The sequence below is a fragment of the Trichoderma evansii genome (assembly GCF_050947405.1).
Source record: "Trichoderma evansii strain SZMC 28006 chromosome Unknown GGI43scaffold_17, whole genome shotgun sequence".
Lineage (NCBI taxonomy): Eukaryota > Fungi > Ascomycota > Sordariomycetes > Hypocreales > Hypocreaceae > Trichoderma > Trichoderma evansii.
In genome coordinates this window covers 606,364-627,997 of record NW_028145189.1, presented here as the reverse complement: position 1 = coordinate 627,997, position 21,634 = coordinate 606,364, and the positions used below count along the sequence as shown (strand labels likewise).

The 21,634-nt window shown below is 48.1% G+C and overlaps 9 protein-coding genes across 9 annotated transcripts; 5 read left to right on the top strand and 4 right to left on the bottom strand.

The window, feature by feature from the left end:
* Positions 1–21: 21 nt before the first annotated feature.
* Positions 22–489, top strand: GGI43DRAFT_386019 (uncharacterized protein; the record flags this gene model as incomplete). The annotated part of the gene is made up of 1 exon (XM_083203733.1): positions 22–489. One exon carries the CDS (start codon positions 22–24, stop codon positions 487–489), a length of 468 nt encoding a protein of 155 aa, XP_083058407.1.
* Positions 490–3,246: 2,757 nt separating this feature from the next.
* GGI43DRAFT_121435 (uncharacterized protein) lies at positions 3,247–7,326 on the top strand. The gene is made up of 2 exons (XM_083199045.1): positions 3,247–3,573; positions 3,647–7,326. The coding sequence occupies exons 1-2, from the start codon at positions 3,350–3,352 to the stop codon at positions 7,191–7,193; spliced, it is 3,771 nt and encodes a 1,256-aa protein (XP_083058406.1). The 5' UTR covers positions 3,247–3,349; the 3' UTR covers positions 7,194–7,326.
* A 426-nt stretch (positions 7,327–7,752) lies between these two features.
* On the top strand, positions 7,753–8,675 carry GGI43DRAFT_121391 (DUF427 domain-containing protein). The gene is made up of 3 exons (XM_083199043.1): positions 7,753–8,226; positions 8,287–8,367; positions 8,426–8,675. The coding sequence occupies exons 1-3, from the start codon at positions 8,019–8,021 to the stop codon at positions 8,455–8,457; spliced, it is 321 nt and encodes a 106-aa protein (XP_083058405.1). The 5' UTR covers positions 7,753–8,018; the 3' UTR covers positions 8,458–8,675.
* Positions 8,676–10,708, bottom strand: GGI43DRAFT_121405 (Alpha/Beta hydrolase protein). The gene is made up of 2 exons (XM_083199044.1): positions 10,220–10,708; positions 8,676–10,156 (listed from the first exon to the last, which is right to left on the bottom strand). Exons 1-2 carry the CDS (start codon positions 10,460–10,462, stop codon positions 8,876–8,878), a joined length of 1,524 nt encoding a protein of 507 aa, XP_083058404.1. The 5' UTR covers positions 10,463–10,708; the 3' UTR covers positions 8,676–8,875.
* A 1,229-nt stretch (positions 10,709–11,937) lies between these two features.
* Positions 11,938–13,525, bottom strand: GGI43DRAFT_411265 (caleosin family protein). The gene is made up of 5 exons (XM_083206693.1): positions 13,060–13,525; positions 12,884–12,972; positions 12,797–12,829; positions 12,375–12,738; positions 11,938–12,311 (listed from the first exon to the last, which is right to left on the bottom strand). The coding sequence occupies exons 1-5, from the start codon at positions 13,208–13,210 to the stop codon at positions 12,187–12,189; spliced, it is 762 nt and encodes a 253-aa protein (XP_083058403.1). The 5' UTR covers positions 13,211–13,525; the 3' UTR covers positions 11,938–12,186.
* Positions 13,526–14,458: 933 nt separating this feature from the next.
* GGI43DRAFT_121372 (Nem1-Spo7 phosphatase regulatory subunit SPO7 domain-containing protein) lies at positions 14,459–16,112 on the top strand. The gene has a single exon (XM_083199042.1). The coding sequence runs from the start codon at positions 14,594–14,596 to the stop codon at positions 15,908–15,910; it is 1,317 nt and encodes a 438-aa protein (XP_083058402.1). The 5' UTR covers positions 14,459–14,593; the 3' UTR covers positions 15,911–16,112.
* A 173-nt stretch (positions 16,113–16,285) lies between these two features.
* On the top strand, positions 16,286–17,271 carry GGI43DRAFT_411260 (GNAT family N-acetyltransferase). The gene has a single exon (XM_083206692.1). The coding sequence runs from the start codon at positions 16,557–16,559 to the stop codon at positions 17,217–17,219; it is 663 nt and encodes a 220-aa protein (XP_083058401.1). The 5' UTR covers positions 16,286–16,556; the 3' UTR covers positions 17,220–17,271.
* Positions 17,272–17,312: 41 nt separating this feature from the next.
* GGI43DRAFT_429032 (uncharacterized protein) lies at positions 17,313–18,967 on the bottom strand (the record flags this gene model as incomplete). Its single annotated transcript, XM_083209043.1, has 1 exon — positions 17,313–18,967. Exon 1 carries the CDS (start codon positions 18,846–18,848, stop codon positions 17,313–17,315), a length of 1,536 nt encoding a protein of 511 aa, XP_083058400.1. The 5' UTR covers positions 18,849–18,967.
* Positions 18,968–19,848: 881 nt separating this feature from the next.
* GGI43DRAFT_429031 (uncharacterized protein) lies at positions 19,849–20,712 on the bottom strand (the record flags this gene model as incomplete). The annotated part of the gene is made up of 1 exon (XM_083209042.1): positions 19,849–20,712. The coding sequence occupies one exon, from the start codon at positions 20,710–20,712 to the stop codon at positions 19,849–19,851; it is 864 nt and encodes a 287-aa protein (XP_083058399.1).
* Between the last annotated feature and the right edge of the window lie 922 nt (positions 20,713–21,634).

Genomic DNA, 21,634 nt, shown 5'->3' with positions numbered 1-21,634 from the left:
TAGCGTCTGGACAGTCAGACCATGGCTCCCAAGAATACCAATAGGGGTGAACAGCCTCCGGCTTATGGAGAGACATCTCAATCACCTCAGCCGCCCCAGGCGGCGTACGGAAGAGATGGAGGTTATTTTGGCTATGACCAGAACCAGCCAAACTATTATCAACAGGGCATTCAGAGCCCTCAAGGCCAGCAGGCATACTACCAGCCTGGTCCGCAAATGACCTATTATAACCAGCAGCAAGGCCCTTTTCCCGGCCAAGGCCAATATCCTGGCGGAGGTCAATATCCAGGCCAGGGACAGTATCCTCAAGGCCAAAATACCTATGTTCAATATCCCCAAGGTCAATACCCCCAGGGTCAATATTACCAAGGATATCAGCGGCCAGGATACGTCTCAAGTCGGCCTCCCAATAATACAAGTACTGGTTTCTGGGAAGGTCTAGCTATTGGCACGGCTTGCTGCTGCTGTCTGGATTGCTTATTGTGTTAATCTGTTTGAGAAGAGATGTATCATGTGAGACTGCCGATTTCTACTGATTTCTCTTTCTCTTTCTCTCTTATTCTTCTATATATGTCGTACATTTAATATCTCGTATCAAAGATATTAATGTTTACGGCAGAGAAGTTGGAAACAAATAATGGGTTGGAGATCTGATCTTTCGGGCTCGGAGTTGAATGGAATTGGAATATGGAGCCTAGGAATGGCTGGCCATAGCGGGCAGGATGATGGATATGGCGTTTGGTGCAAATACGAAGTCTGGTTTCATGTTTTTTCTTAACATGTTCATTTTATAATACCGGACGAATATGATCGTTCTTATATCCCAGTTAACTTTTTAAGTTGATTCTTTTTCTTCCTGAATAATACAACAAACCTTAAACGTTTGGAATAAGCGTATGTTGGCGATTTATAGCAGGTTGTGTTTATATAGTTTTTAATAAGGTTGAAAAAATCTGGAGAGTTTTGACTTCTTAGAAGATTGGTAACGACTATGCCTCGAAGTGACATCAATTCAGCCAGAGGAATATGTTTCTATGAGTGCAGTGTATGGAGTGTTGTGAACGAGCGCAATTAAATCTAAGCCTGAAAGATTGTGTGTGGATGACCTTTAAAGCTACTTACATTTATATCACTTAATAATGCTTTAACTGATATGCTGCGGTGTCACCTGTCATGAATAAGAAACAGGAAGTCACTTGATTCGATCATGATGAACAAGGTTATATGCAAGGTTCGTATAGTAGATGGAGAAAGTCACGCTCCCCTACCCTATAAAAATGATATCCGATATGCCCCAAGATGGAACTAAACGAACAAAAAAGTAAAACCTAGTGAACTTTGGATGATAATTCACTCCTTAGCACTTCCACACCACCACAAAACTTCAATATCAAGCTTACTATTGCGACAGCTAGCCTTTTCGGCAGTAACCATGCTGCGAATACTATCCCATAGATACTCTATTGACAGTCACATGCAAATGGTCAAGAGAGACTATACTTATCCAGGATAAATGCCATATACTGCAGACTGATGGGCTAAAATTGTAAAGCTTGTTTTGACATATTAGCGCACTCCTAAGACCATCATTAGCAACAGAGACTCGAGGCTATTTTCTACGGATGGACAAAGGACTCTTGTGTATGAGTTTCGACAGGCGTCACTCATTTGCAATATAGCAATCTGTCTTATATGTAGATGTAACAACTTGGTAATTTAGCATCAGTACAGCATTCCTCATAGCAAATGACGGTAATTTCAAGATACCTTAATGTGGCTAGCTCTGGCTTGATGCTCGCATATGGGCTGCCTCCGGTGTTTTTGCTGTTAAGAATATCGCAAGGATCGTATGTGTACATAGATACGTAGATAGATCGACTCCAGGATTCTTGAAAAGATCCAAGATCATCTATCGATTGGGAGTACAGATTTGTCAATTTTGCCACAACCAGCAAATTGATTGCGCCTTTATCATCATGTGTGGTTAATATGTCAATCTTGTAATTGTATGTACTCGAATTTATCCATCTCAGTGCCTGCGGGGGGCACTAACGCACCGCGAACAGCGCCAATACGTCAACGATAAGAGTTCAATGCCAAAGTCGATGCTATGCTACCCCGGAATACAAGTACCTGCTCCATTGGACAAGCCGGCGGAATCCACTTGTCGCTGCCGCTGCACTTTGGTTGAAACTCATACCGCCGTTTGCTGACAGGCCCCTTTTTTGTAACCCATGTGCTGATATTTTAGCAGTGCTGGATTTTTGTTTGTTGGGTGAATGAATGACGAATCTGTCATCGCCTTGGCTGCATGCTGTCTTGGATGCGGTGTCACTCTGTTGACAGCTACGCGTACAGCTAAGGTAAGCCTTTTGCCGCCAAAACAGGCCATCGAGAGCAGCGAGTGGCCAACGAGAGCTGAGCGCCTCTCTTGCCCTCCATGTGGGCAGCCGCCAGCAGGAAACACCGCACCGACGCTCTGGAGCCACTGAAGCGGGTGCGGGGCGCAGCAGATGAAGCACTACAGGCCCGCCAGTGCCAATGAAAAGCCGCTGGGCGACTCAAAGTGCTCACTGAGGCTTGGGGCTGGCGCCTGTACCCGCGCTGATCCATGCCACTCCCGCAGCTAGCGGCAGGGCCTTTGCGTCGCCTCTGATGTCACCATACGCTGAAAGCGCCCTGTTTTGTGTTTTGAATGGCGACGTTTGTGTCTCTCAGTCACGATTGGACGGCGCATGACGTTTGGTGTAGCGGCCTAGAACAGGAACTGAACTTGATTCCATGGCAGGGATGGGAAGCAGTTAATCTTGGACGAGCCGTAAGTAGCAAACACTGCACTAGTCAGGCAGTGATAAGGTGGTGATTCAGAAGATTACCTCCAGGAAACAGGCCGATCACCACTTGATACTTCTCCACCAGGAAAAAAAAAGGGCGTGCGGTTTCCCTTCCACCGCCTTTGCTTGGCTTGGACCATCGTGCAATCGCTTCAATGAGAGACACTCGCCAAACGCCGCCATTGTTAGCCAAGCTCGCCTCCGCCTCCTCCCTTTTCTCTTTCTCTTTCGTATTCTGTTAGCCCTTCGTCTCTGCTTTTCCATTTGAACACACTGCGTCTTGTCTCCATTGACTCTGCTTGATCGCATCTTCCCTAGAAGGCCCAAGGGGCGTCACCAAATGCAGCGCTCGCACCTACAAAATTCGGCCACGACGAGATCCATACCATATCTCTAAACTAATGTTACGATTATCTCTTTCTTTTCAAGCATAATTAAACGCCTATTTCATATTTCCGGTATTTTACGCCGCGCGATCACAATCTACGGCTGCGCGCTTCGTCGCTCCTCCAGCCATGGAGTCAACATCCATAGGTGGCGACCATACATGGTCCAACATGGTGCTCTCGACGACTGCCTCTCTGGCGCGGCGAGGTAATAGCCAAAGCGCTGGAAATGGCCAGAAGAGCGCAGGCATTGGCATTGTGAGCTTCTTGACTGCCATCCTGGTCTCCGTTATCATCTTCTTTGTCCAGCTGCTACTTTTTATGCTTATGCGAAATAAACTGGCTCGAATTTTGTAAGCATTACACTACTGCTGTCTCCTCATCTCTTTGTCGCTATTCTGGTGCTGACGACAGCTTCTCATACAGCAAACCCAAGACGTATCTGGTCCCCGAGCGTGAACGAACCGAATCGCCGCCAAACAACTTTCTTGTCATGATTAAAAACTTGGTCATGTACAGTGACCGTGAAGTCATCAACAAATGCGGGCTGGATGCTTATTTTTTCCTGCGTTACCTAAAGACTCTACTTATCATATTTATACCCATCACCGCTATTGTGATGCCCATTTTGATTCCCGTCAATTATGTTGGCGGTCGTGGACATGATATAGATTTCCACACCAACAGCACTGATTCGGATTCAATCACCAACAGTACCGACCCTAGCTTTGTGCCCACAGGTTTGGATACTCTGGCTTGGGGAAATGTCAAGGCAACAGAGACCAGTCGCTATGCTGCGCACTTGGTGATGGCGATTCTCGTCGTGATCTGGGTATGCGGAGTCTTCTTCTTCGAGTTGCGTGCATACATCAAGGTCCGCCAAGACTACTTAACCAGCGCAGAGCATCGGCTCAGAGCTTCCGCAACAACGGTGCTTGTTAATTCTATCCCCCCCAAGTGGCTCAGCGAGGAAGCCCTCTCCGGCTTATTCGACGTCTTTCCCGGTGGCATTCGCAATATCTGGATCAATCGTGATATGACGAGTCTTTTGGATAAAGTCAATCTTCGAAACCAGATTCACGCCCAGCTTGAGGACGCGGAGACTGAGCTGATTCGAAATGCCAAGAAAAAGCAGCTCAAGAAGAGGAAGGCCGAGGAAAAGAAGCAGCATAAGAAAGAGTCCAAGGCAGAAAGGATCAATCGTCAGGCCGAAGAAGATGCCGAGGCCAAACGAATGGCCAACAGTGGCGAAGGAACCAACGACGGGAAGCGCCATCACGTACCACACACAGTCGCCGAGGGCGTTCGCGAGTCACGGATAGAAGATATGCACAAAAGAAAAGTCGAGAAACTGCACAACGTCCGGGAGGAGTCTGAAGAATCTTCAGATTCTGATGACGACCGAAGATCTCATGTATCCGACGGTAGCAGCGTAGCGGTACTCAAGAATATCAAGGGCGCTTTCAACAAGGCTGGCGACCATATGGATGAATTCGGCACAAATAATGGCTTCATAACTCTGGCACGCAAACAAACTTTCCCAGATGACGAAGATACTCGGGGTTATCAATCTTTTGAAGTTAACCGGGCGCATACGCATTCGCGCGGAGGATCTTTGGCTTCAGCTAGTTCCACCAAAGCTATCCGCCAGGACGGTGTAACCACGGTGGAAGGAAACACAGTTCGAAAGCTCGAGAATATTGACGACATGTATAACATGGTACAGCCAAAATTTTGGCAATTCTGGAAGACTCCCGCAGGTGGATACGCCTCACCAGTTCCTCAGCAAAATGAAGGAAGCGATTACATTGGCAAACAAGGATCTGAGAAAACTGTATGGCAGAATATCAAAGGCATCCTCCCTTTTACGAGCGAAGGGGCCATAGAGGAAGGCGTTTACCCTACTGTCTACTTTAATGAGGACTACAAAGAGGACGAGGAAGAAACTCAGGCAGAGTGGGCAAAATATCTTCGAAAAAAGGATCGTCCCACTCATCGATTACCCCCTTGGGGTGTATCGTGGCTACCTGGTCTCCCCTTGTTTAATAAAAAGGTCGATACTATTTATTGGTGCCGAAAAGAACTGGCTCGACTGAATATGGAAATCGAAGAAGATCAGCAGCACCCCGAACGATTTCCCCTGATGAATTCGGCTTTTATACAGTTTAACCACCAAGTGGCTGCTCACATGGCTTGCCAGAGCATCATTCACCATATCCCCAGACACATGGCACCGCGAGTCAACGAAATTTCTCCTCGCGATGTTATTTGGAGCAACATGGCTCTCTCATGGTGGCAAGAATGGCTTCGCACCGGCGCTGTTACTCTCATTGTGGTGGCCATGATTCTCTTGTGGGCTATTCCCGTCGCCTGGACGGCCGCCTTGGGCCAACTGGATCAACTGATTCAGCAGACGTCCTGGCTTGCTTTCCTGAGAGAAAACTCGGCACTTGAGAATGCAGCCAAGGCTCTTGCAGGTGTTCTTCCGGCTGCTGTGCTTGCTCTGCTCCTATTTCTTGTGCCGGTAATCTTGAACGTTCTTGGTGAGATCAAGGGCGCCAAGACGGGAGCGCAAAAATCGGAATTCGTGCAAGTCTTTTACTTTGCCTTTCTCTTCGTCCAAGTTTTCTTGATTGTCTCTATTGCGTCGTTCTTTGCTGCGTCTATTGACAAGCTGGTCGACAACATTACGCAGCTCGATTCGGTCAAGGCTGTGCTGGATTTGCTTGCCACAAATCTGCCAAAGGCTGCCAATTATTTCTTCTCTTACATGATTCTTCAAGCCATGTCCACTAGTTCTGGTACGCTGTTGCAGATTGGAGGCCTGTTTGTATGGTTCATCTTGGCTCGGCTGTTTGACAGCACCGCACGGAGTAAGTGGTCTCGAAACACGTCGCTGAACGCTGTCAATTGGGGATCGTTCTTCCCAGTCTACACCAACTTTGCTTGCATCGCCATCATCTACAGCGTTGTTGCGCCGCTCATTTCCATCTTTGCCGTCATCACGTTTGGACTTCTCTGGTTCGCCCAGCGCTATTCCATGCTCTACGTTACTCGGTTCGAAGTTGACACTGGCGGTGTGCTGTATCCTCGGGCCATCAATCAGACATTTACAGGCATTTATGTCATGGAGCTTTGCCTAGCGGGATTGTTCTTTATCGTCGTGGACGACTCGGGCGATCACACTTGCACGCCACATGGCATCGTCATGATTGTTGTGCTGATTCTCACTGTTCTCTACCAAATTCTGTTGAACAACTCGTTTTCACCCCTTTTCCGATATTTGCCAATCACGTTCGAGGATGAAGCAGTACTACGTGATGAAGCCTTCCAGCGTGCCCAGGACCGCCGCTTTGGGCTTGAAGATGAATCGGACAATGAAGGCGATGAGGGGGTTGGGAGACAAGGCGGTACAGTTGAGAAGACCTCTACCTCGATGGAGAGCGGCGAGGACATTGAATTGAGCAATATCCAGCACTCAGGAAAGGGAAAAGTAAAGATCCTCGCAAGCCCCGTGAAGAAGGTAGGAACTTGGGCCAAGAGTGGCGGAAAGCAAGTAGGATCCTTGGCCAAAGGGGGCGGTAACCAACTGAAAAAGCTCGCCATGATGGAGACCAATTCTCAAGCCGCCGAGTACCGACGAAAGCAGAGAAACAAGGATATCGAATCCCAGCGCGCCATTGGAGAAGCGCTGTTCGGCGGCATCCACGACGAAATCGAGGATCTTACCCCTGAGGAGAGAGATCTCCTGGTCCGACATGCTTTTCTCCATTCGGCACTGCGAGCGCGTCGACCTGTCGTTTGGATTCCTCGTGACGACCTGGGCATTAGTGACGATGAGGTCCGCAGGACGAAGGAGTACAGCGAGCATGTATGGATCAGCAACGAGGGCACAGCGCTGGACAGCAAAGTGCGTGTGGTATACGGCAGATATCCGCCGGACTTTTCTGAGGTTGATTTGATTAATTTGTGAGCATGGTTTTACTTATCATGGAACCATGACTCTATAGCGTGGCGTTTTGAAAACGTATTTATTTTCTTTGTACTATTATGAGAGAGTGTATGATGCAGGGGCCGGTTGCGATTGCTTCATGGCGTTTACGAGACTGAATATGAGGTTACAAGAATACCCTTAAGGAGGAAATGATTAGGGATGATAAGCCATAGAGGTGGATTTGATCGATATCAAATAGAGGAAAAGATTCCCAAGTCCCAAATGGGCTTGATTACAGGAGGACTTTATATAATGTTAACAGTATTTCCTATTATGACCATTTTCCAATTGTAGATGAGGAGAATTGAAGTGAAGTGAATTGACATATTCCAAATCAGGTATAATCTTGTGCGAAATCCGCATATGAAACGCCTTGCTCGCGATATAGAAAAGTCCGCCTCAAGGACGCCTTGCTGATTTGGAATCTATAGTGGCATTGCTCTGGATATTGGCGCGGTATGACGGCACTTGAGCTTGGAAACCCCGCAGCTGACAGCGCCGCGGCCGTCGATTGAAGCTGCTACAGGCTAGGATCTATTAGAAATCAGGGGCGTTTAGGTCTTACTGCGAGAATAGCTTCCCCTCTCTTAATGCTGGTGGATGAATAGTGGTATTATAAAAAAGATATAAAAAGAAATAGATTTCCGTCTTGGCATCCAACTATTTTGTATCAATTCGATCAAGCAATCAACCTCTATTCAATCAATCATTCAATTAAGACTCATCGAGCCCTACGATCCCTAACCAACCACTCCAAAAAACACCGCCAAAATTACTTTCCTCAGCAAGCTCCTCAGTCCCAAAATGGGCAGATCAGTAGTTTCCAAAAGCGGCTATGCCACGGCCCGCGTCAACGGCACCGTCATCGCCGAAGCGACATCGTGGATGGAAGCCGAAGGCAACATTTACTTCCCGCCAGAGAGCCTCAAGGCCGAGTATTTCACGGGGACGAGCCAGCACAGTGCTTGCCCGTGGAAGGGAGAGGCGAGCTATTATACCATTAACGCTGGTGGTAAGTGTCTTTTAGCATATGCTTGATATTGGAGCTGGGTATTGATTATGATGAATATAGGCCAAAGATTTGATAACGCCGCGTGGTACTACCCGCAGCCATTGGAGGGAGCTGTGAGCTTGAGGGATCATGTTGCCTTTTGTAAGTGAATTCCTGGTAATAATGATCTTGAATCCAACATACTGATACTGCGGGACAGACAAGAACAAGGTTGAGATTTCTGCTAGCTAAAGAGGATGATTTTGACATGGAGCATTAAGAGCGATTGCGGAAATAGCAATACGCAATGAAGCGTTGTTATATGTAATTTTTTGATATTGAAGTTTATATATTATTTTTACAAACTATTTGTAGTTTGTCCAATAAACATGTGTTTGTGTAAAACCGCTTCATGTACATATATGTGTAACAAATGCAGGCAGCTATGTGCCATGTCGTGAAATAACATCAAATAAACAAGTCGACAGCACGCCATATATTAGCCCCGTATTCCTACACAGAACATCTTTCCCAATTAACCCTTTCCAGTCGTTCAATCTCCAACGCCATGTATCGTATAAAATACTTTCTCGCTCTAATGCATAGTTGAATAATCTAAATGTTTCGAAAACGCCAAACGAATAATGATAAAAGAAGCCAAGGCAAATGTCTATGATGATGCCGCTGCCTGCTTGCGCTTTTCAGCTTCTTTGACATCTTCCATCTCCTTTCTCATGATGTTGTTGAAAAACTCTGCGTTATCAAGATATAGATGGTGGCCAGCCTTGGGGACGATGACGACCTTGCAGCTGCCGTTTTCGTCGCGCTTCTCCTCCTCTGAACCGGTTCGCATGACGTTGGCCTTGACCTGCTTCAGCTTCTCCTCAGCTGCAAGACCGCCGGCAACGTCCATCCAGTCATTCTCTCCGTACATGAAGACAACGGGAATACCAGTCTCCTTGGCGACGGTCTCGCCGTCAGGGCCCTTGATTGGCTGCCGGCCAACGTTCTGGATGCGGTTGATCACTGGGCGGCGGGCGAATGCTCCTGGAGCAAGGATATACGCCAAAGCGTATTCACCGCTGCCCTTCTGCTTGAAGATGGAGAATGAGTAGTCGTGGAGGGTCTGGGCCTCCTCGGAGGGGAGGTGGTTGAATCGTCTAGAGGTCCAGCCAGAGACGAATCGTGGACCCAGGGGACCGGCCAACCGAACAATGCTGAAGGGTGACACATTGGCGTCCCAGAGCCAGACGAGCCAGCTGGGATAAGGGCGCCTTGGTGCGACAGCAGCGTCGTTCTTGGTTGTGGTCTGCTGGTCTACGGTGAATTCGTTTTGCATGGTGGACTCGCTAGGCTCGGGCAGTGCGGAATTGACGGCATATGGATCTTCTGGAATTCCAACGGGTGAAGCGAGGACGAGCTTCTTCAAGTGGCCGGGATACTTGAGGGCGTACGAAACGGCGAGGTAGCCGCCGAGCGAGTGGCCCAGTAGCGTGAAGCGCTCAATCTTCCTCGCCTTGCGCCACTCCTCCAGGGCATCAATGAAGAAGTCCTCTGCTTCAATGACCTTGCCCTCCTTATCCTTTGAGTGGATCTTGAACGGAGGCCTGGATGAGTTGCCCATGCCCAGCATATCGAGGGCATACAGCTTCAAGCCGGGGATTCGGGAAATGGGCTCAAAGTTCTTGTAGAAGAAACCAAGGCCAGCGCCGTAGCCATGGACCATGACGAGCGTCTCTTCGGGATCCTCGCCGACTCGCTCAACAGAGAATTCATTGAGGGCGCGGTTCTTGCCAGAGAGCTGGACCATGGATCGTCTCCATATTCTGGCGCCAAAGGAGTCGGTTGAATCGGTGGTGGAGAGGTTGCCCATGCTGGTGGTGGCCTCTTTGAGGAAGGGAATGTGCTTGAGCACATTGCGCTCGGCCATGGAAGGCGTAACGCTTGACCACTATAATTTCATTTGTTAGAAAAGAACAGGATTCTAAGGAAGCGAATAAAAGTCAAAACATACCCATTGATAGGCAGCCTCTTTGTATCCCAGAGGAAAGTATGCGCCCTTCACCTGCTGAGGCTTTCCCTGGCGCAACTCCTCAGTCGCCTCAGGAGGCGGTTGAACGCGGATCGCATTCTCGGTGGTGGACATTTTGGACACAGGATAAGCGGGAGACGCTGTAGGTGGTGTAGTGGCGGTGTTGAGGGTGAGGTTGAGTCGCGATCGGTGGAGAATCGCTGTGACGGGTTGAGTTTTGAGCATGCCTAAGGGAAGAAACTTTTTTTGGGCAGCTGCACAGCTCTTATATCAAGCCCTCAGTCACAGCCCCAGGCACCCGCGTCTGACAAACGTCGTCGACTTTGTGGCCACGCAACTGGCTTATCGCTTCTGTGTCGCAAGGCGGCCGGATTTGGCGCTGGCGGAGGACGACGGAGTTTAGAATGCCTTAGACTCGGGGTTTGGGCAATCCGGATTCCGAGAGTGTATGATTTTGAAGGAAGAGGTGACGAACGAGTGTGGCGTACGCAATGCAATAAAAAATAAGGAGAAGTGAGATGTAAAAGATTTGTTTGATGCTAGAGTATATTACAAGATTGGAATTGAGCCAAACTGAATTGTTGATCTGACAACGAGACAACAGATTTACACCGATCTTCCATTTGCCTCCTGTCCTGGTCACGGAGCACATGTCCCTATTTCTTAGCGCTAGGGGTCCATGATTAGGGGCTGTTTTTTTGTTGAGCTGGCGGGCCTTCAGTGGCGGGTGACCTGCAGCTGGTCCCTGTTAGAGGCCACAGTCTTGTCTTTTGGCTGCACGTGCCCATGATTTGGCAGAAAGATCATTGAGATAGTAATACTGTTGCCAGATCAGCTACGAGTACGGAGTGGATAAAAATCGCTATTCGAGGATTACATCCACCAATCACTACTTGATGATCCAGCCACCACGTAATACATTTGGCGGGAAGCGTTAATACTGCTGCTACTGCTGGCACCGCTATTATGGCAATAGCCCGCAATGACCGACTCGATACATGTAATACTTGCCCCGGATTCCGAGCCGTGCCTCTCAACGGGTTTTGTTGGTCCCTGCATGCACTGATTGGCTACGTAATAGACCGATGCGCTAGGAATAAATAATCAGCTGAAGGGTCAAGGATCAAGAGGCAAGTTTGGCCGTGCGTAATGCAACAGTATTAGTATTCACATTATTAGCGTTTGGATGTTTATTACTTGGCTACTGTTATCACTTCACTCTCGTGAAGATGCTATCCATTTCATCTTTTGGATGCGCATTAGACGTAGAGCTGAAACTCCGCAAGTGATCTAGAAGGGACTGATTGGGGTACTCTCTGGCATGTGATCCCCGCTGACTCGATTTTCCCTTGTTGGAAGATCCACCGCTAAATCTAGAGCTTGTACTCGTGTGCGACAATCTCCGCCAAAATATTCGTGATGCACCCCCGTTAAAAAAAGATACGGCTGCTGCCGGGGTTCTCCACTTGCATGAAATCCAGCGCCGACACGGCCCCGTCTGGAACGGCACATCAAAGAAGCATCAGATAGAGCTGTCATATGGCTCTATAGTTTATGGATATCGTCTTGAGTCGGCCTTATAGAAGTCACATAAATCTCTAAATGAAAGTTTTGGAAGATTCTCATTACGTGTTACCATATGTGCATGGAATATGAAATTCTTTGTAGATTTGTAAATAATATATAGGCGGGAATGAAGGACTAAATCCTGCATCAGGGATGAATCAAAACCCGTCAATGGCTCACTACCTTTCAACGTATTTAAGATTTTACATTTATCATTTTGAGATATACCGATGGGCAATTTGCTCGTTGATTACTACACGATTGGTATCCAGCAGACAAACTTTTGGCGGAAAACAACCAAATTATCTCATATCTGGCGGCTATGCTTTCCCTCTCTCTTTTGCTCTGACAAGTATGACATCCGTATGGCACATGTCGCCAACTTATTTGCCTGCAGTTTTCCTCTTCCTTGCAATCTCATAAAATAGACTTCCGTCGTACAGCTTCCGAAGGTCCTCCTTCATCATGCGCCCATCCTCAGGCCAGAGAAGGATGTAAGTTGCGAGCCCTATATGCATTCAGTCAGCACTATGGCGCGCCATTGCTTGGTTTAGATCATTCTTAGCCCTACACTCAAAAAAGGCTCCTCCCCATCCAAAAGGGTCGGCCACCACTCTCTGGCCCTTTAGCAGATTCCAAACGTCTTTCAAAGTGACATAGTCTCTGTCGTCGGCGTACTTGGAGAACATGTCCTCGAATTTCTGGGGCACGAAGCGTCCTTCATTATCATATGTTCCACTATCACTTCCATGCTTGTCTTTGTGGATATTCTTGAGGTAGATGCGAAAAAGAGGATCGGGGAGGTGCCCGGGTACTGTCGGGTAGGAAAAGTTGACGTGGATAATTAATACAGACAACAGGCAGAGCAAGATATTAAATCCCAGTGCGCGGAAGCCTCTGAATGTATCTAAAGGCCAGATAATCCCATCCTTATCCTATACGCGAGTAAGATGAGAACGCTGGGTACAGAAAGTAAGCTGTTTTTTTCTTTACCTGGTCAAAATAATCACAATGCTGTTGCAAAACCTGGACCAAGAATCAATCTGGGTTCTTCGAAGATGATATAATGGGCAAGCATACCGTCTGATTTAGGTGTTCTCTCGCCCAATTCCCCTCTTGTGTGCCTTCGGGGTGCTCGTACGTTGCAGCTATATTGGCTCTGGGAGTTCCTAGAATTATACAATCATCAGCTTAAGTCCCTTGAACCCCGGAATAGCTTCAATTTTGCCCTCTTCCTCCGTCAAAGTAGTAGGTACCTGTATGTGAGAGCTTCACGGCGCTTTCCGGTTGTAGGAATGGCTTCCGCTGAGATGTGACTGGCACGCTTCTGATATGGCTCGTTACCGCATCTGAGTTGCCTTTCGAGTCTGAATCGATTCCATTCACCAGTGCAGCTTTGTAATCCATCGTGGCGTTGCTATGTTTGCCCTTATCACCGTAAAGCGAGTGAAGAATAAGATGATTGACAGGTTTAAAAACACAAAAGTCAAAATATTAAGGCCACGGCAATTAATAGCTAAGCTCAATGCTATAATTCTCTCCGCACAAGCTATCTGAAACGCGGATTAAATTGTCATAAGCTCAGTGATGACGACATTCTGAGTTCATGATTGGGGTTCGCAGCTATCCCTGTGAGCAATTGAAATGGAATGGATACGGAAGTGATCATCCCGACGTCATACTCTCACGCACTGGGAGCTTTATTGGCTATACATATATAGCTATTTCTATAGCAAGCACTTGATAAAAAATAATTCACATGTGACTCACGACTAAGTTTGAACAGATAAAGAGCACATGCTATGCATTATGCGCACTTATTATGCGAGTTTCTACAGTGCCGACAGCGAAACATTCCGACTTAGCTTGAAGTTTAACATGAGGAGATAAGCCATCGTAATATATCATCGCAAGCAATTCCTTTATGATATTTTGAAGCATGTGAATTATGGATTTATTTGAATATTCAATTCGACGCCTTTGCTCCCTTTATTGTATGCATGTTAGACTTCCATGCTGTCGGCCGCCCATAATGTTAGGCGACATCTCATCTTATATCAAGGCCGAGTCAGCTAAATAATATTTATCTTTTTCTATGAGGCATTATTTATCACGAATAAAAGATGTATCAGCTAAAACACCAAAGAGAGCAACAATCGAGGCCGGCGATAGCTCTAGTCGATGATTTCCCAGGCAGAGTTCTAGCTTTGGGTAACTGAGTTTAGTTTCCCGTCCTGGCTATTCCTACTTGCTCTATGCTTAACTTGACTTCTTCGAAAGAAGCCACTCGAATTTAACAATTTAAACTATGCTAACGCTTGGAATTCATCGATAGGCTGTCGTCCAGTCCTTGCTAGCTGATGATGCGGCATACGAGCTACTTCTTTCTCGTGCTATTGATCATGACAGGACAGATTCCATACTCAGAAGTGATAGTAAGACAGATTAATCACTATCGATTGCCGAGTTTGAGAATATTTGTGTTTACATGGAAAATATACTTGTTGACTTACATGTGATGCCTGCGTCGGCTTCCCTTCGCGGCAATACACGAGGCAGCCAATCAAAGCTCCAGGTTGGCGAGGCGACACTGCTTAAGCCCCACAATACAGAGGCACTCGGCCCACCACCACGCAACTCTTCCAGGCAAGGCTGAGCACCCGCTTTCGTCCATCAGCTTCATCCTTTCCATCATCCCATCCTCAGGCCGAACAGGCTTGCGATTCTCCCGCCGCCGCTTCCTCGTGCTTGTCGAGCCTCGAGCCTCTGCCGGCGGCTGCCCGCAAAACCATGGCCGACGATCTCGACTCCATCGTCAAGGGGGCTCCGATTACCAGCCCTGCCGCCGCCACCAGCGATTCTAATGTCGATGCCAGCGCCAACGCCAAAGCCGGCACAAGCCCCTTCCCTGCGCTGGGCTTGGGCAAGCCTGGCGATCCGCTGCATCACACGCCCAGCTCCCCGTCCATGATATACCTCAATCTCCTCATCCTCGAAGCCTCGCTGCGTGCGCAGTTTCTGGAACTGCGTGCTCGGAAGCGCCACCATACGTTCTTCCTCGCCATCCTGACGCTCTGGGTCGCATTCTTCGCATATAAGTTATACTTTGCTCCGCGTGAGGATGGCCGCGGCATTGGAGGATCGATCTACTGGGCAGTGGAGGGCGCACAAAAGGTGTGCTTCATGGGTGGAATCATCACTGCCGGTCTTGTCTGGGCCACGGGCATATGGGAGCGTGGTATTCGGTGGCCGCGCCGATGGTTCGCCATATCCAACCGAGGTCTGCGCGGCTTCAACTGCAAACTCGTTATAATCCGACAGACGTGGTGGGCCGAGGCGCTCTCAACCATCGGCTTTTTCCTTACCTACGGCTTATTTTCGCATACGGCCAGTTCGTCGTACCGTCTCGTCGAACCGCAGCTGCTACGCCAGGTCGAGAAAGAACTTCAACTCACGAGCGATAACCATCCCACCTTGGTTCTTCCCCCCGAAGACGATGAGTTTGGCGGCCATGAAGAAGACTTGGCTCCCGGCGGCGACTACGTTAAGCTACTACTTTTACCCAAGCCGTTTTCGCCTACTTTTCGCGAAAACTGGGAGCTATATCGCACAGAGTACTGGGAGAGGGAGAATGAACGTCGACGATTGCTACGGCAAAAAGTCAAGGAACACTCCAAGAAGGTTGCAAAGGAACAGTACGGTTGGCTATGGTGGCTTCCCTGGCATCAGAATCCACAGCCTCGCGTGCGCCGTGAGCCACAGAAGATGGCCCACCACCGGATAGCGAGCGCCGATCGCAAGCGTAGGGGTAGCAGCGTGCGCCGCTCGTCAGTGAGCTCGTCGAGAAGCCCGACACCTCAAATCTTTGATAGCGACGGCCAAACCCCGCGCAAGCAGAGTCCCATCTCGGAGAAACGCCGAAAGGCGGCAGGGTCAATATCCAAAGTGAAGAGACCTGGCGACTCTAGGTCTGTGACGCCCGATGTACCATCACGGCTGTCTAGGGAGAGTAGCGTAACTCTTGATACAGAGACGGATGGCAGCAGTGGGCGAACGCTACGGAGCGCGAGTAAAAGGGCCAGTCCAGTGCCTTTAACGCCTGACTGAGTAATGATGTCAAAAGACTTAAATGATGGGCATTACTGCAAATGGGACATGGTATAAGACTTCGACTTTTTCTGTATGCGTGATGAGAACATATACTTATGAAGCTTTCCAGTCCGTGTAATTAAGCTGTGTTTTTTAGTGTTCTCTTGGATTAGACATTTCATATAATACAATAAGCGATGAAATTCGTTTCTCTCGGCCATGTTTTTTCTATGCACCCAGTGATAAGGATTCGAAGTTGGACTATCTTCATCTCTTGTGACTCACTGAGAACCAAAATGTCCCAGAATTACCTAATTAGGAAGTTGAGGGCCGCTGCTTTTGAGGATCTTTTGACTCTGACTCACTGTGCAGGATAAATAGCGGCTATTTCCTGCTAATCTTAGCATTTCTTTTAGAGCGGACGTATCAAAATATGCGAAGGATTCCAAAACGAATAGTTTTGTTGCTAAATTCGTACACTAGTCTGCTTGTGTATTTGTTTCCGCTGAGACTATATTTCCTATAAATGTGAATTGATGGCATGATGGCATGCATGCCGATTTGCGATTTGCAGCTTGTACAGCTAAATTCAACTTCATTTAATGATATTCCTACTATAACACCCCAATAATAAACTCACATCAAACCATCAAATCAAACCATCATGGCAACCGAAATCTCTCACCTCAACACCAACATCCCCTCATCCTCCAACCCCCTCCTCTTCCTTCGCACCATTCAGCTTTCCGATGCCGCTGCCTTCGCCTCCATTCTCTCCGCCCCATCAAACAGAACCGATCCTCATGGCAAGGATATGGACATTGCCACAGCAGAGTCAGCCATCACCCGCATGCGAGAATCAGCAAGTCAGCCCACCATCGTCGATGCACAAGGCAATGTCATCAGTGGGCCAGGCCGTGTGAATATGATTCTAGTACTCAAGTCAGAAGAAAATAGTAGTGAAGAGAGCATAATAGGGCTGGGAGGTTTCGGAGCGATCAAAGACTGGGAACGAGATGGCCGCAAGATTCGAGCGGGAGATGTGGGCGTTATGATGGACCCGGCGTATAAACGCCGCGGCTACGGTATCGAAGCTATGAGAATGGGTATAAATTGGGCTTTTACGCCGACAAGTGAGGATGGACCTCAGCTTGATTTGGTGACTATCACAACAATGGAGGATAATCCTTCGATGCTGAAGCTCGTGGACGAGAAGCTTGGATTAAAGGGGAAAGGAATCGCAAGACCAGCGGAGTTTGATGAGAATAAGCAGGAGATATACTATGAACTAAAGAAAGAAGACTGGGAAAATATTAACAAAAACTAATATACACAAAGAATTGAAAGAAAAGAAAGCCCCGTCTATAATTGATGAACAAAGAAACCCAAAGCAACATTCTTACTCCATCATCGCCATAATCTATTGCTTCATATTCTCCCAGACCAGTATAATCACAGAGTCAATATTCTCAGGCCCAGGTTCGCCAACAGCCTTATCAATATAAGCCTGCCACACAGCACCATCGTCGCTCATAACCGAATCTGCAAACTTCCATACTCTTCTATTTTCCGTCCATATTAGTTCCGTTCTGTCCACTCCCGTATCGTCGATGATAACTTCATGTGACATCGACGATTGATCCGTTGCCATATTATCTGTCATTGCCTTGGAATACTTCGAGCTGTGCTTTATCGTATCAAAATGTTTGCTAATGGACACTCCGACGGTGAGAACCCAATTGTCGTGAAACTCGTAACGCTGCATGAAGCACGTATCACACACATTCGCCACCAAATGTGCCGCATTCACATCCATTCCGTGTCGATCTAGTGGATTATGAAGAACCAGCGGCCGTATGCCAGTCTCATATGCATCCATATCCAAATTGACTGCTTCGATATCTGGACTATAAAAGCCAGGCAAGACATTCATTTTGACTTCGCTATTCCAAGCCAAGCAACCTTTCAAAAGTACATCCCACCGCTTCGCATGAAACCGGTCCCTCAGCTCAGGCATATCAAAGCACGAGAGTTGTGAAAGCGTATCCAACGCAGGATGAGTGAGAAAGATGGCGCCGCCACCATAGGTCGTAGTCGTAGCATTGCTTCGCGTTGGCTCCCAATCATCTTGCTCGCTCGGCAGGCCAATATAGACCTCTTCATCCGTTTTGTATGAAGCTAAGCGATGTTGTAGATACGAAATATCTGGAAAGAAAATATCGTCTTCAACAAGCGCATACCATCGCTTAATGGCGCCGCCACTACTAGAGAGAACCGCACCAAAAGATTTGAGAAGATGGGCAAGCTCATGGTATCGACTCGTTAGAGACATTGGCTCTCCTGTAGCGAATACTTGAGCATCAACTCCATTAGTTCGAAGGAGATCCTCAATCCCCTTTACCTCGTCCTCGTCAGCTTGGTCAAGCATAAGAACGAGGCTCGCGCCGTTGCTCTTCTTCTGGCCATTTGTAAGCCACCGAATCCAGCTTCTTAACATTGCTCCCTCGCGATCCATAATTTTGTCGGCTGTTGTCGTTATACCAAACACCAAGTCGGAGGCATCGTAAGATTTCGAACTCAAATCTCCTAAAACAGGCAGCTCCATCCTATGGGTAACTCTCACATCCAGCGGGTTCGGATGCTCAGTGAACACTATTTTGGCATCTTGAGAGCCAAACTTGTTGTGCACGCTATTTACGGCGGCCCATTCAACAGAGTCTTTAGCATGCCGAAACCTCCATGATAGCCACTCCGTCTCATTCGTCAGTTTGAATTCATGGCTTAAACGTGCAAGGTATTGCTCTTCTGGAGACAATCCTTCTCCCATAGAATCGGCCGCGCTGATGGGAAGGACATCGTAATCAGGCTTTCGAAACAAGTCTAGATTTCTCAAGACGACAAAGCAAAAGACAAGTACAGAAAAGAAAGAAAAGATTTTGAGATTGACGTTGGACATTGCCTTTGCAGGCAGGATTGTTGGATTCTATATAGAATAAGCAGCGGTCTGGAGTCGCTCCTATCAGCCAGGAATCCGGAGCATCAATGGCATATCCGAACAGGTAAAACGAGCACAAGGATATAAAAAGAAATGGAAAATTGGCCAGCCATGGAAAAAAGGGAAAGGAAAAGTAAAAGGAAAAGGAAAAGGAAAAAGAAAGAAAGAAAATACTCGGGACGTCCCGAGGGGGATCGACCAAATGGCGTAGTGGATGTTAGAGGGTCTGGCGCCTTTTAAAAAGCGGATATAAATTGCTCCCACGAAGATGATCGGCACTCATCCCCCTGTCCGGGTTGTTATCTGAAGCATAATTCGGCGTCTCAACGGGCGGTGATCCCTTTCCAAACAGGCAGGATGACGTTCGAGTATAGACCGTCAATTCTGTGGAACACGGCAAGAAATGTGACATGCCTAATCAATATATTCATCTGCGGATCTTGGACGCGAAACAAGACGATCAATTAGAGTCTGACAACCATATCCGTTGGAGACAGCAATCAGTCCAAAACGACCCACTATCTAATGTTATGTTACAGAACAAAATCCCTGCGCAGCGCTATCTGGATAGTAAAAAGGGAAGCTCCTTGTTGGTGATCGTCGTTGTACCCGAGTGGTGCGAGTATGGCAGGTTTAGCGTCCCAAGCGGATATCCCCAGCTACACCGTCGTCATTATTAGTTTGTCCACCACCTCCATACTAGGTCCCTGCTTGCATGGTCGGTCCCTGGACAAGTTCAAATTTCTCTTCTCGTAACAATAGCCGCAGTATAATATTAACAATATGGTAATATGGTAGTGGTGCTTCGAACCGGATAAATATCGCCAGTACATGGTAGGAAGCGTGTCATTCATCTTGGGAAGATGGAGTCGTTAAATGACGAACAATCTTGATTAGAGGGAAGTCGGGAGTGGTCCTTTGGTTGAAGTGGACCGCATCGAACTAATTGGCATTTTACACATTACTTTCCAATCGTTGAAATAGGGGTGGAATCTCCACCAGCATATGGCAGAGGAAGCTGCTTTGGTGTGGCTGGATGAGATCCTGATTGAGTCAGCGCTCTGGGTCTTTGGCTTCCTTGTTGAGTGATTCGAGGCATGTAATTTGCTGGCAAGTTTGCACACACAGTTGCCTTGACGTCTTGATACAAGTCGAAGCATTCGGCAAGAATCTGGTCAGTTGTTTGATCCGAAGGAGCAATGCCAGAGTCGAGGATTTCTTTGATGTGATCTTCCAGCGCTTCGAACTCAGACTTGTCGCAGCGATATCGGTCAGGCAGCCCACTGTTTTGCAAGAAGGCGAGAAGACCAGCGATGATGGTATTTGCAGCTCCAAGAATCGTGATTGGAGTGCCCTGTTTGAAAGACATGGAGCCCAGAGCCGTCAGCGTCGCGCCAATGAAGAGTTGCAGCAACATCAAGATCCATCGGATGCTGCTTGACATGTGATACAGGTAGAAGAACTTGGTGCGTTGGGTAACAGTGTCCTTGTACAAGCCTCGAGGCATCCCCTTGGGTGGCCATAGCCAACTGGTCGGGTGGATTGGCGTGTGCTGCTCACGGTCTCGAATACCGCCTATTCCATGAGCAACAACTCCCCACTCGGCAGGTGAGAGGAACCTGTGACGAGGCGTCTGGTGATGCTGGTGATTTTCCGGCGGCCTTTGAGGCCTTGGGCCTGGAGGAACACCAGGAGGGCCGCTTGGGGCCGGGGCAGGAGGCTTGGAAGGGTCTGCATGAGGACCCGGATTGTTGTTGGTTCCAACAGACAGAGGCGGAAGCGTTGGCGCATCCGTGATGGGGTTGCCTCTTGCTGGCTTGGACATGGTGAGTGATAGAGTGATGGAGCTGCAGACAAGAAGCAAGAAAAAACGAGAGAAGTAGTCTTGGGGCCTATATCACAGATCACAGAGCGAGTCCTTGAGAAGCGAGGCTGTCCGAACCTGTCCTCGTCTGGTGGAGAGGGGGTGGAGGAAAAGGTGGTGAAAATGAGAAATCATGGCTGCAGGTGAGGTAGAGGAAGAGAGTTTGATAGAGTCGGCTAATTATTCGTCTATTTCGACGAACATAGGTGCTGGGGAAGGTGCTGGATGTCCTATTTGGGACCATATATGTAGGGCTCTTGCCCGGTCTCAGGAATGACATCAAGAGAGACCTGCAGATCCCAACAGAAGTGCTATTTTTCTTCTGCCTCTGGGCCTCGTTCGGGGATTTGACGATCCAGAGCCTGATACAGGCGCAGTAGATACACGGTCAGGGTGAAGTAATTAGCCTGCAAGCAGCTAAATTAATGGGAGCAATAGTAAGAATAAATGAAGAGCTTCAATGTAAATTCTTGTAATCGAAAGACGAGATCAGCCATGGAACGCATATTTCAGAGCTCGTCCTAACTCTTACACTTGAAGCCGAGCTCTGTATTGCTAAAGTTGCCGCCGCAAACGTGATGTCTGCGAGAGACATAAAAAAGAGAGCCATAAAAGTAAGATCAGATTCTCCCTGCGTTAAGCTATCTCATTGAAACTACCTATCTAAGATATGGTAGACGATGAATTGGGCAGTGCCTCGAAAGGCAAGTGGCGATATCGCTAGAGCCTGAGACTGTGATGACAACCTCATGGCTCTTGAGATCTCAGTTCCCTTATTGGTACTGGTGTCCTATTTAGGTGCAAATATGCAGGGCTCCTGGGGGGGGGGGGGGGGGGGGGGGGGGGGGGGGGGGGGGGGGGGGGGGGGGGGGGGGGGCGGGGT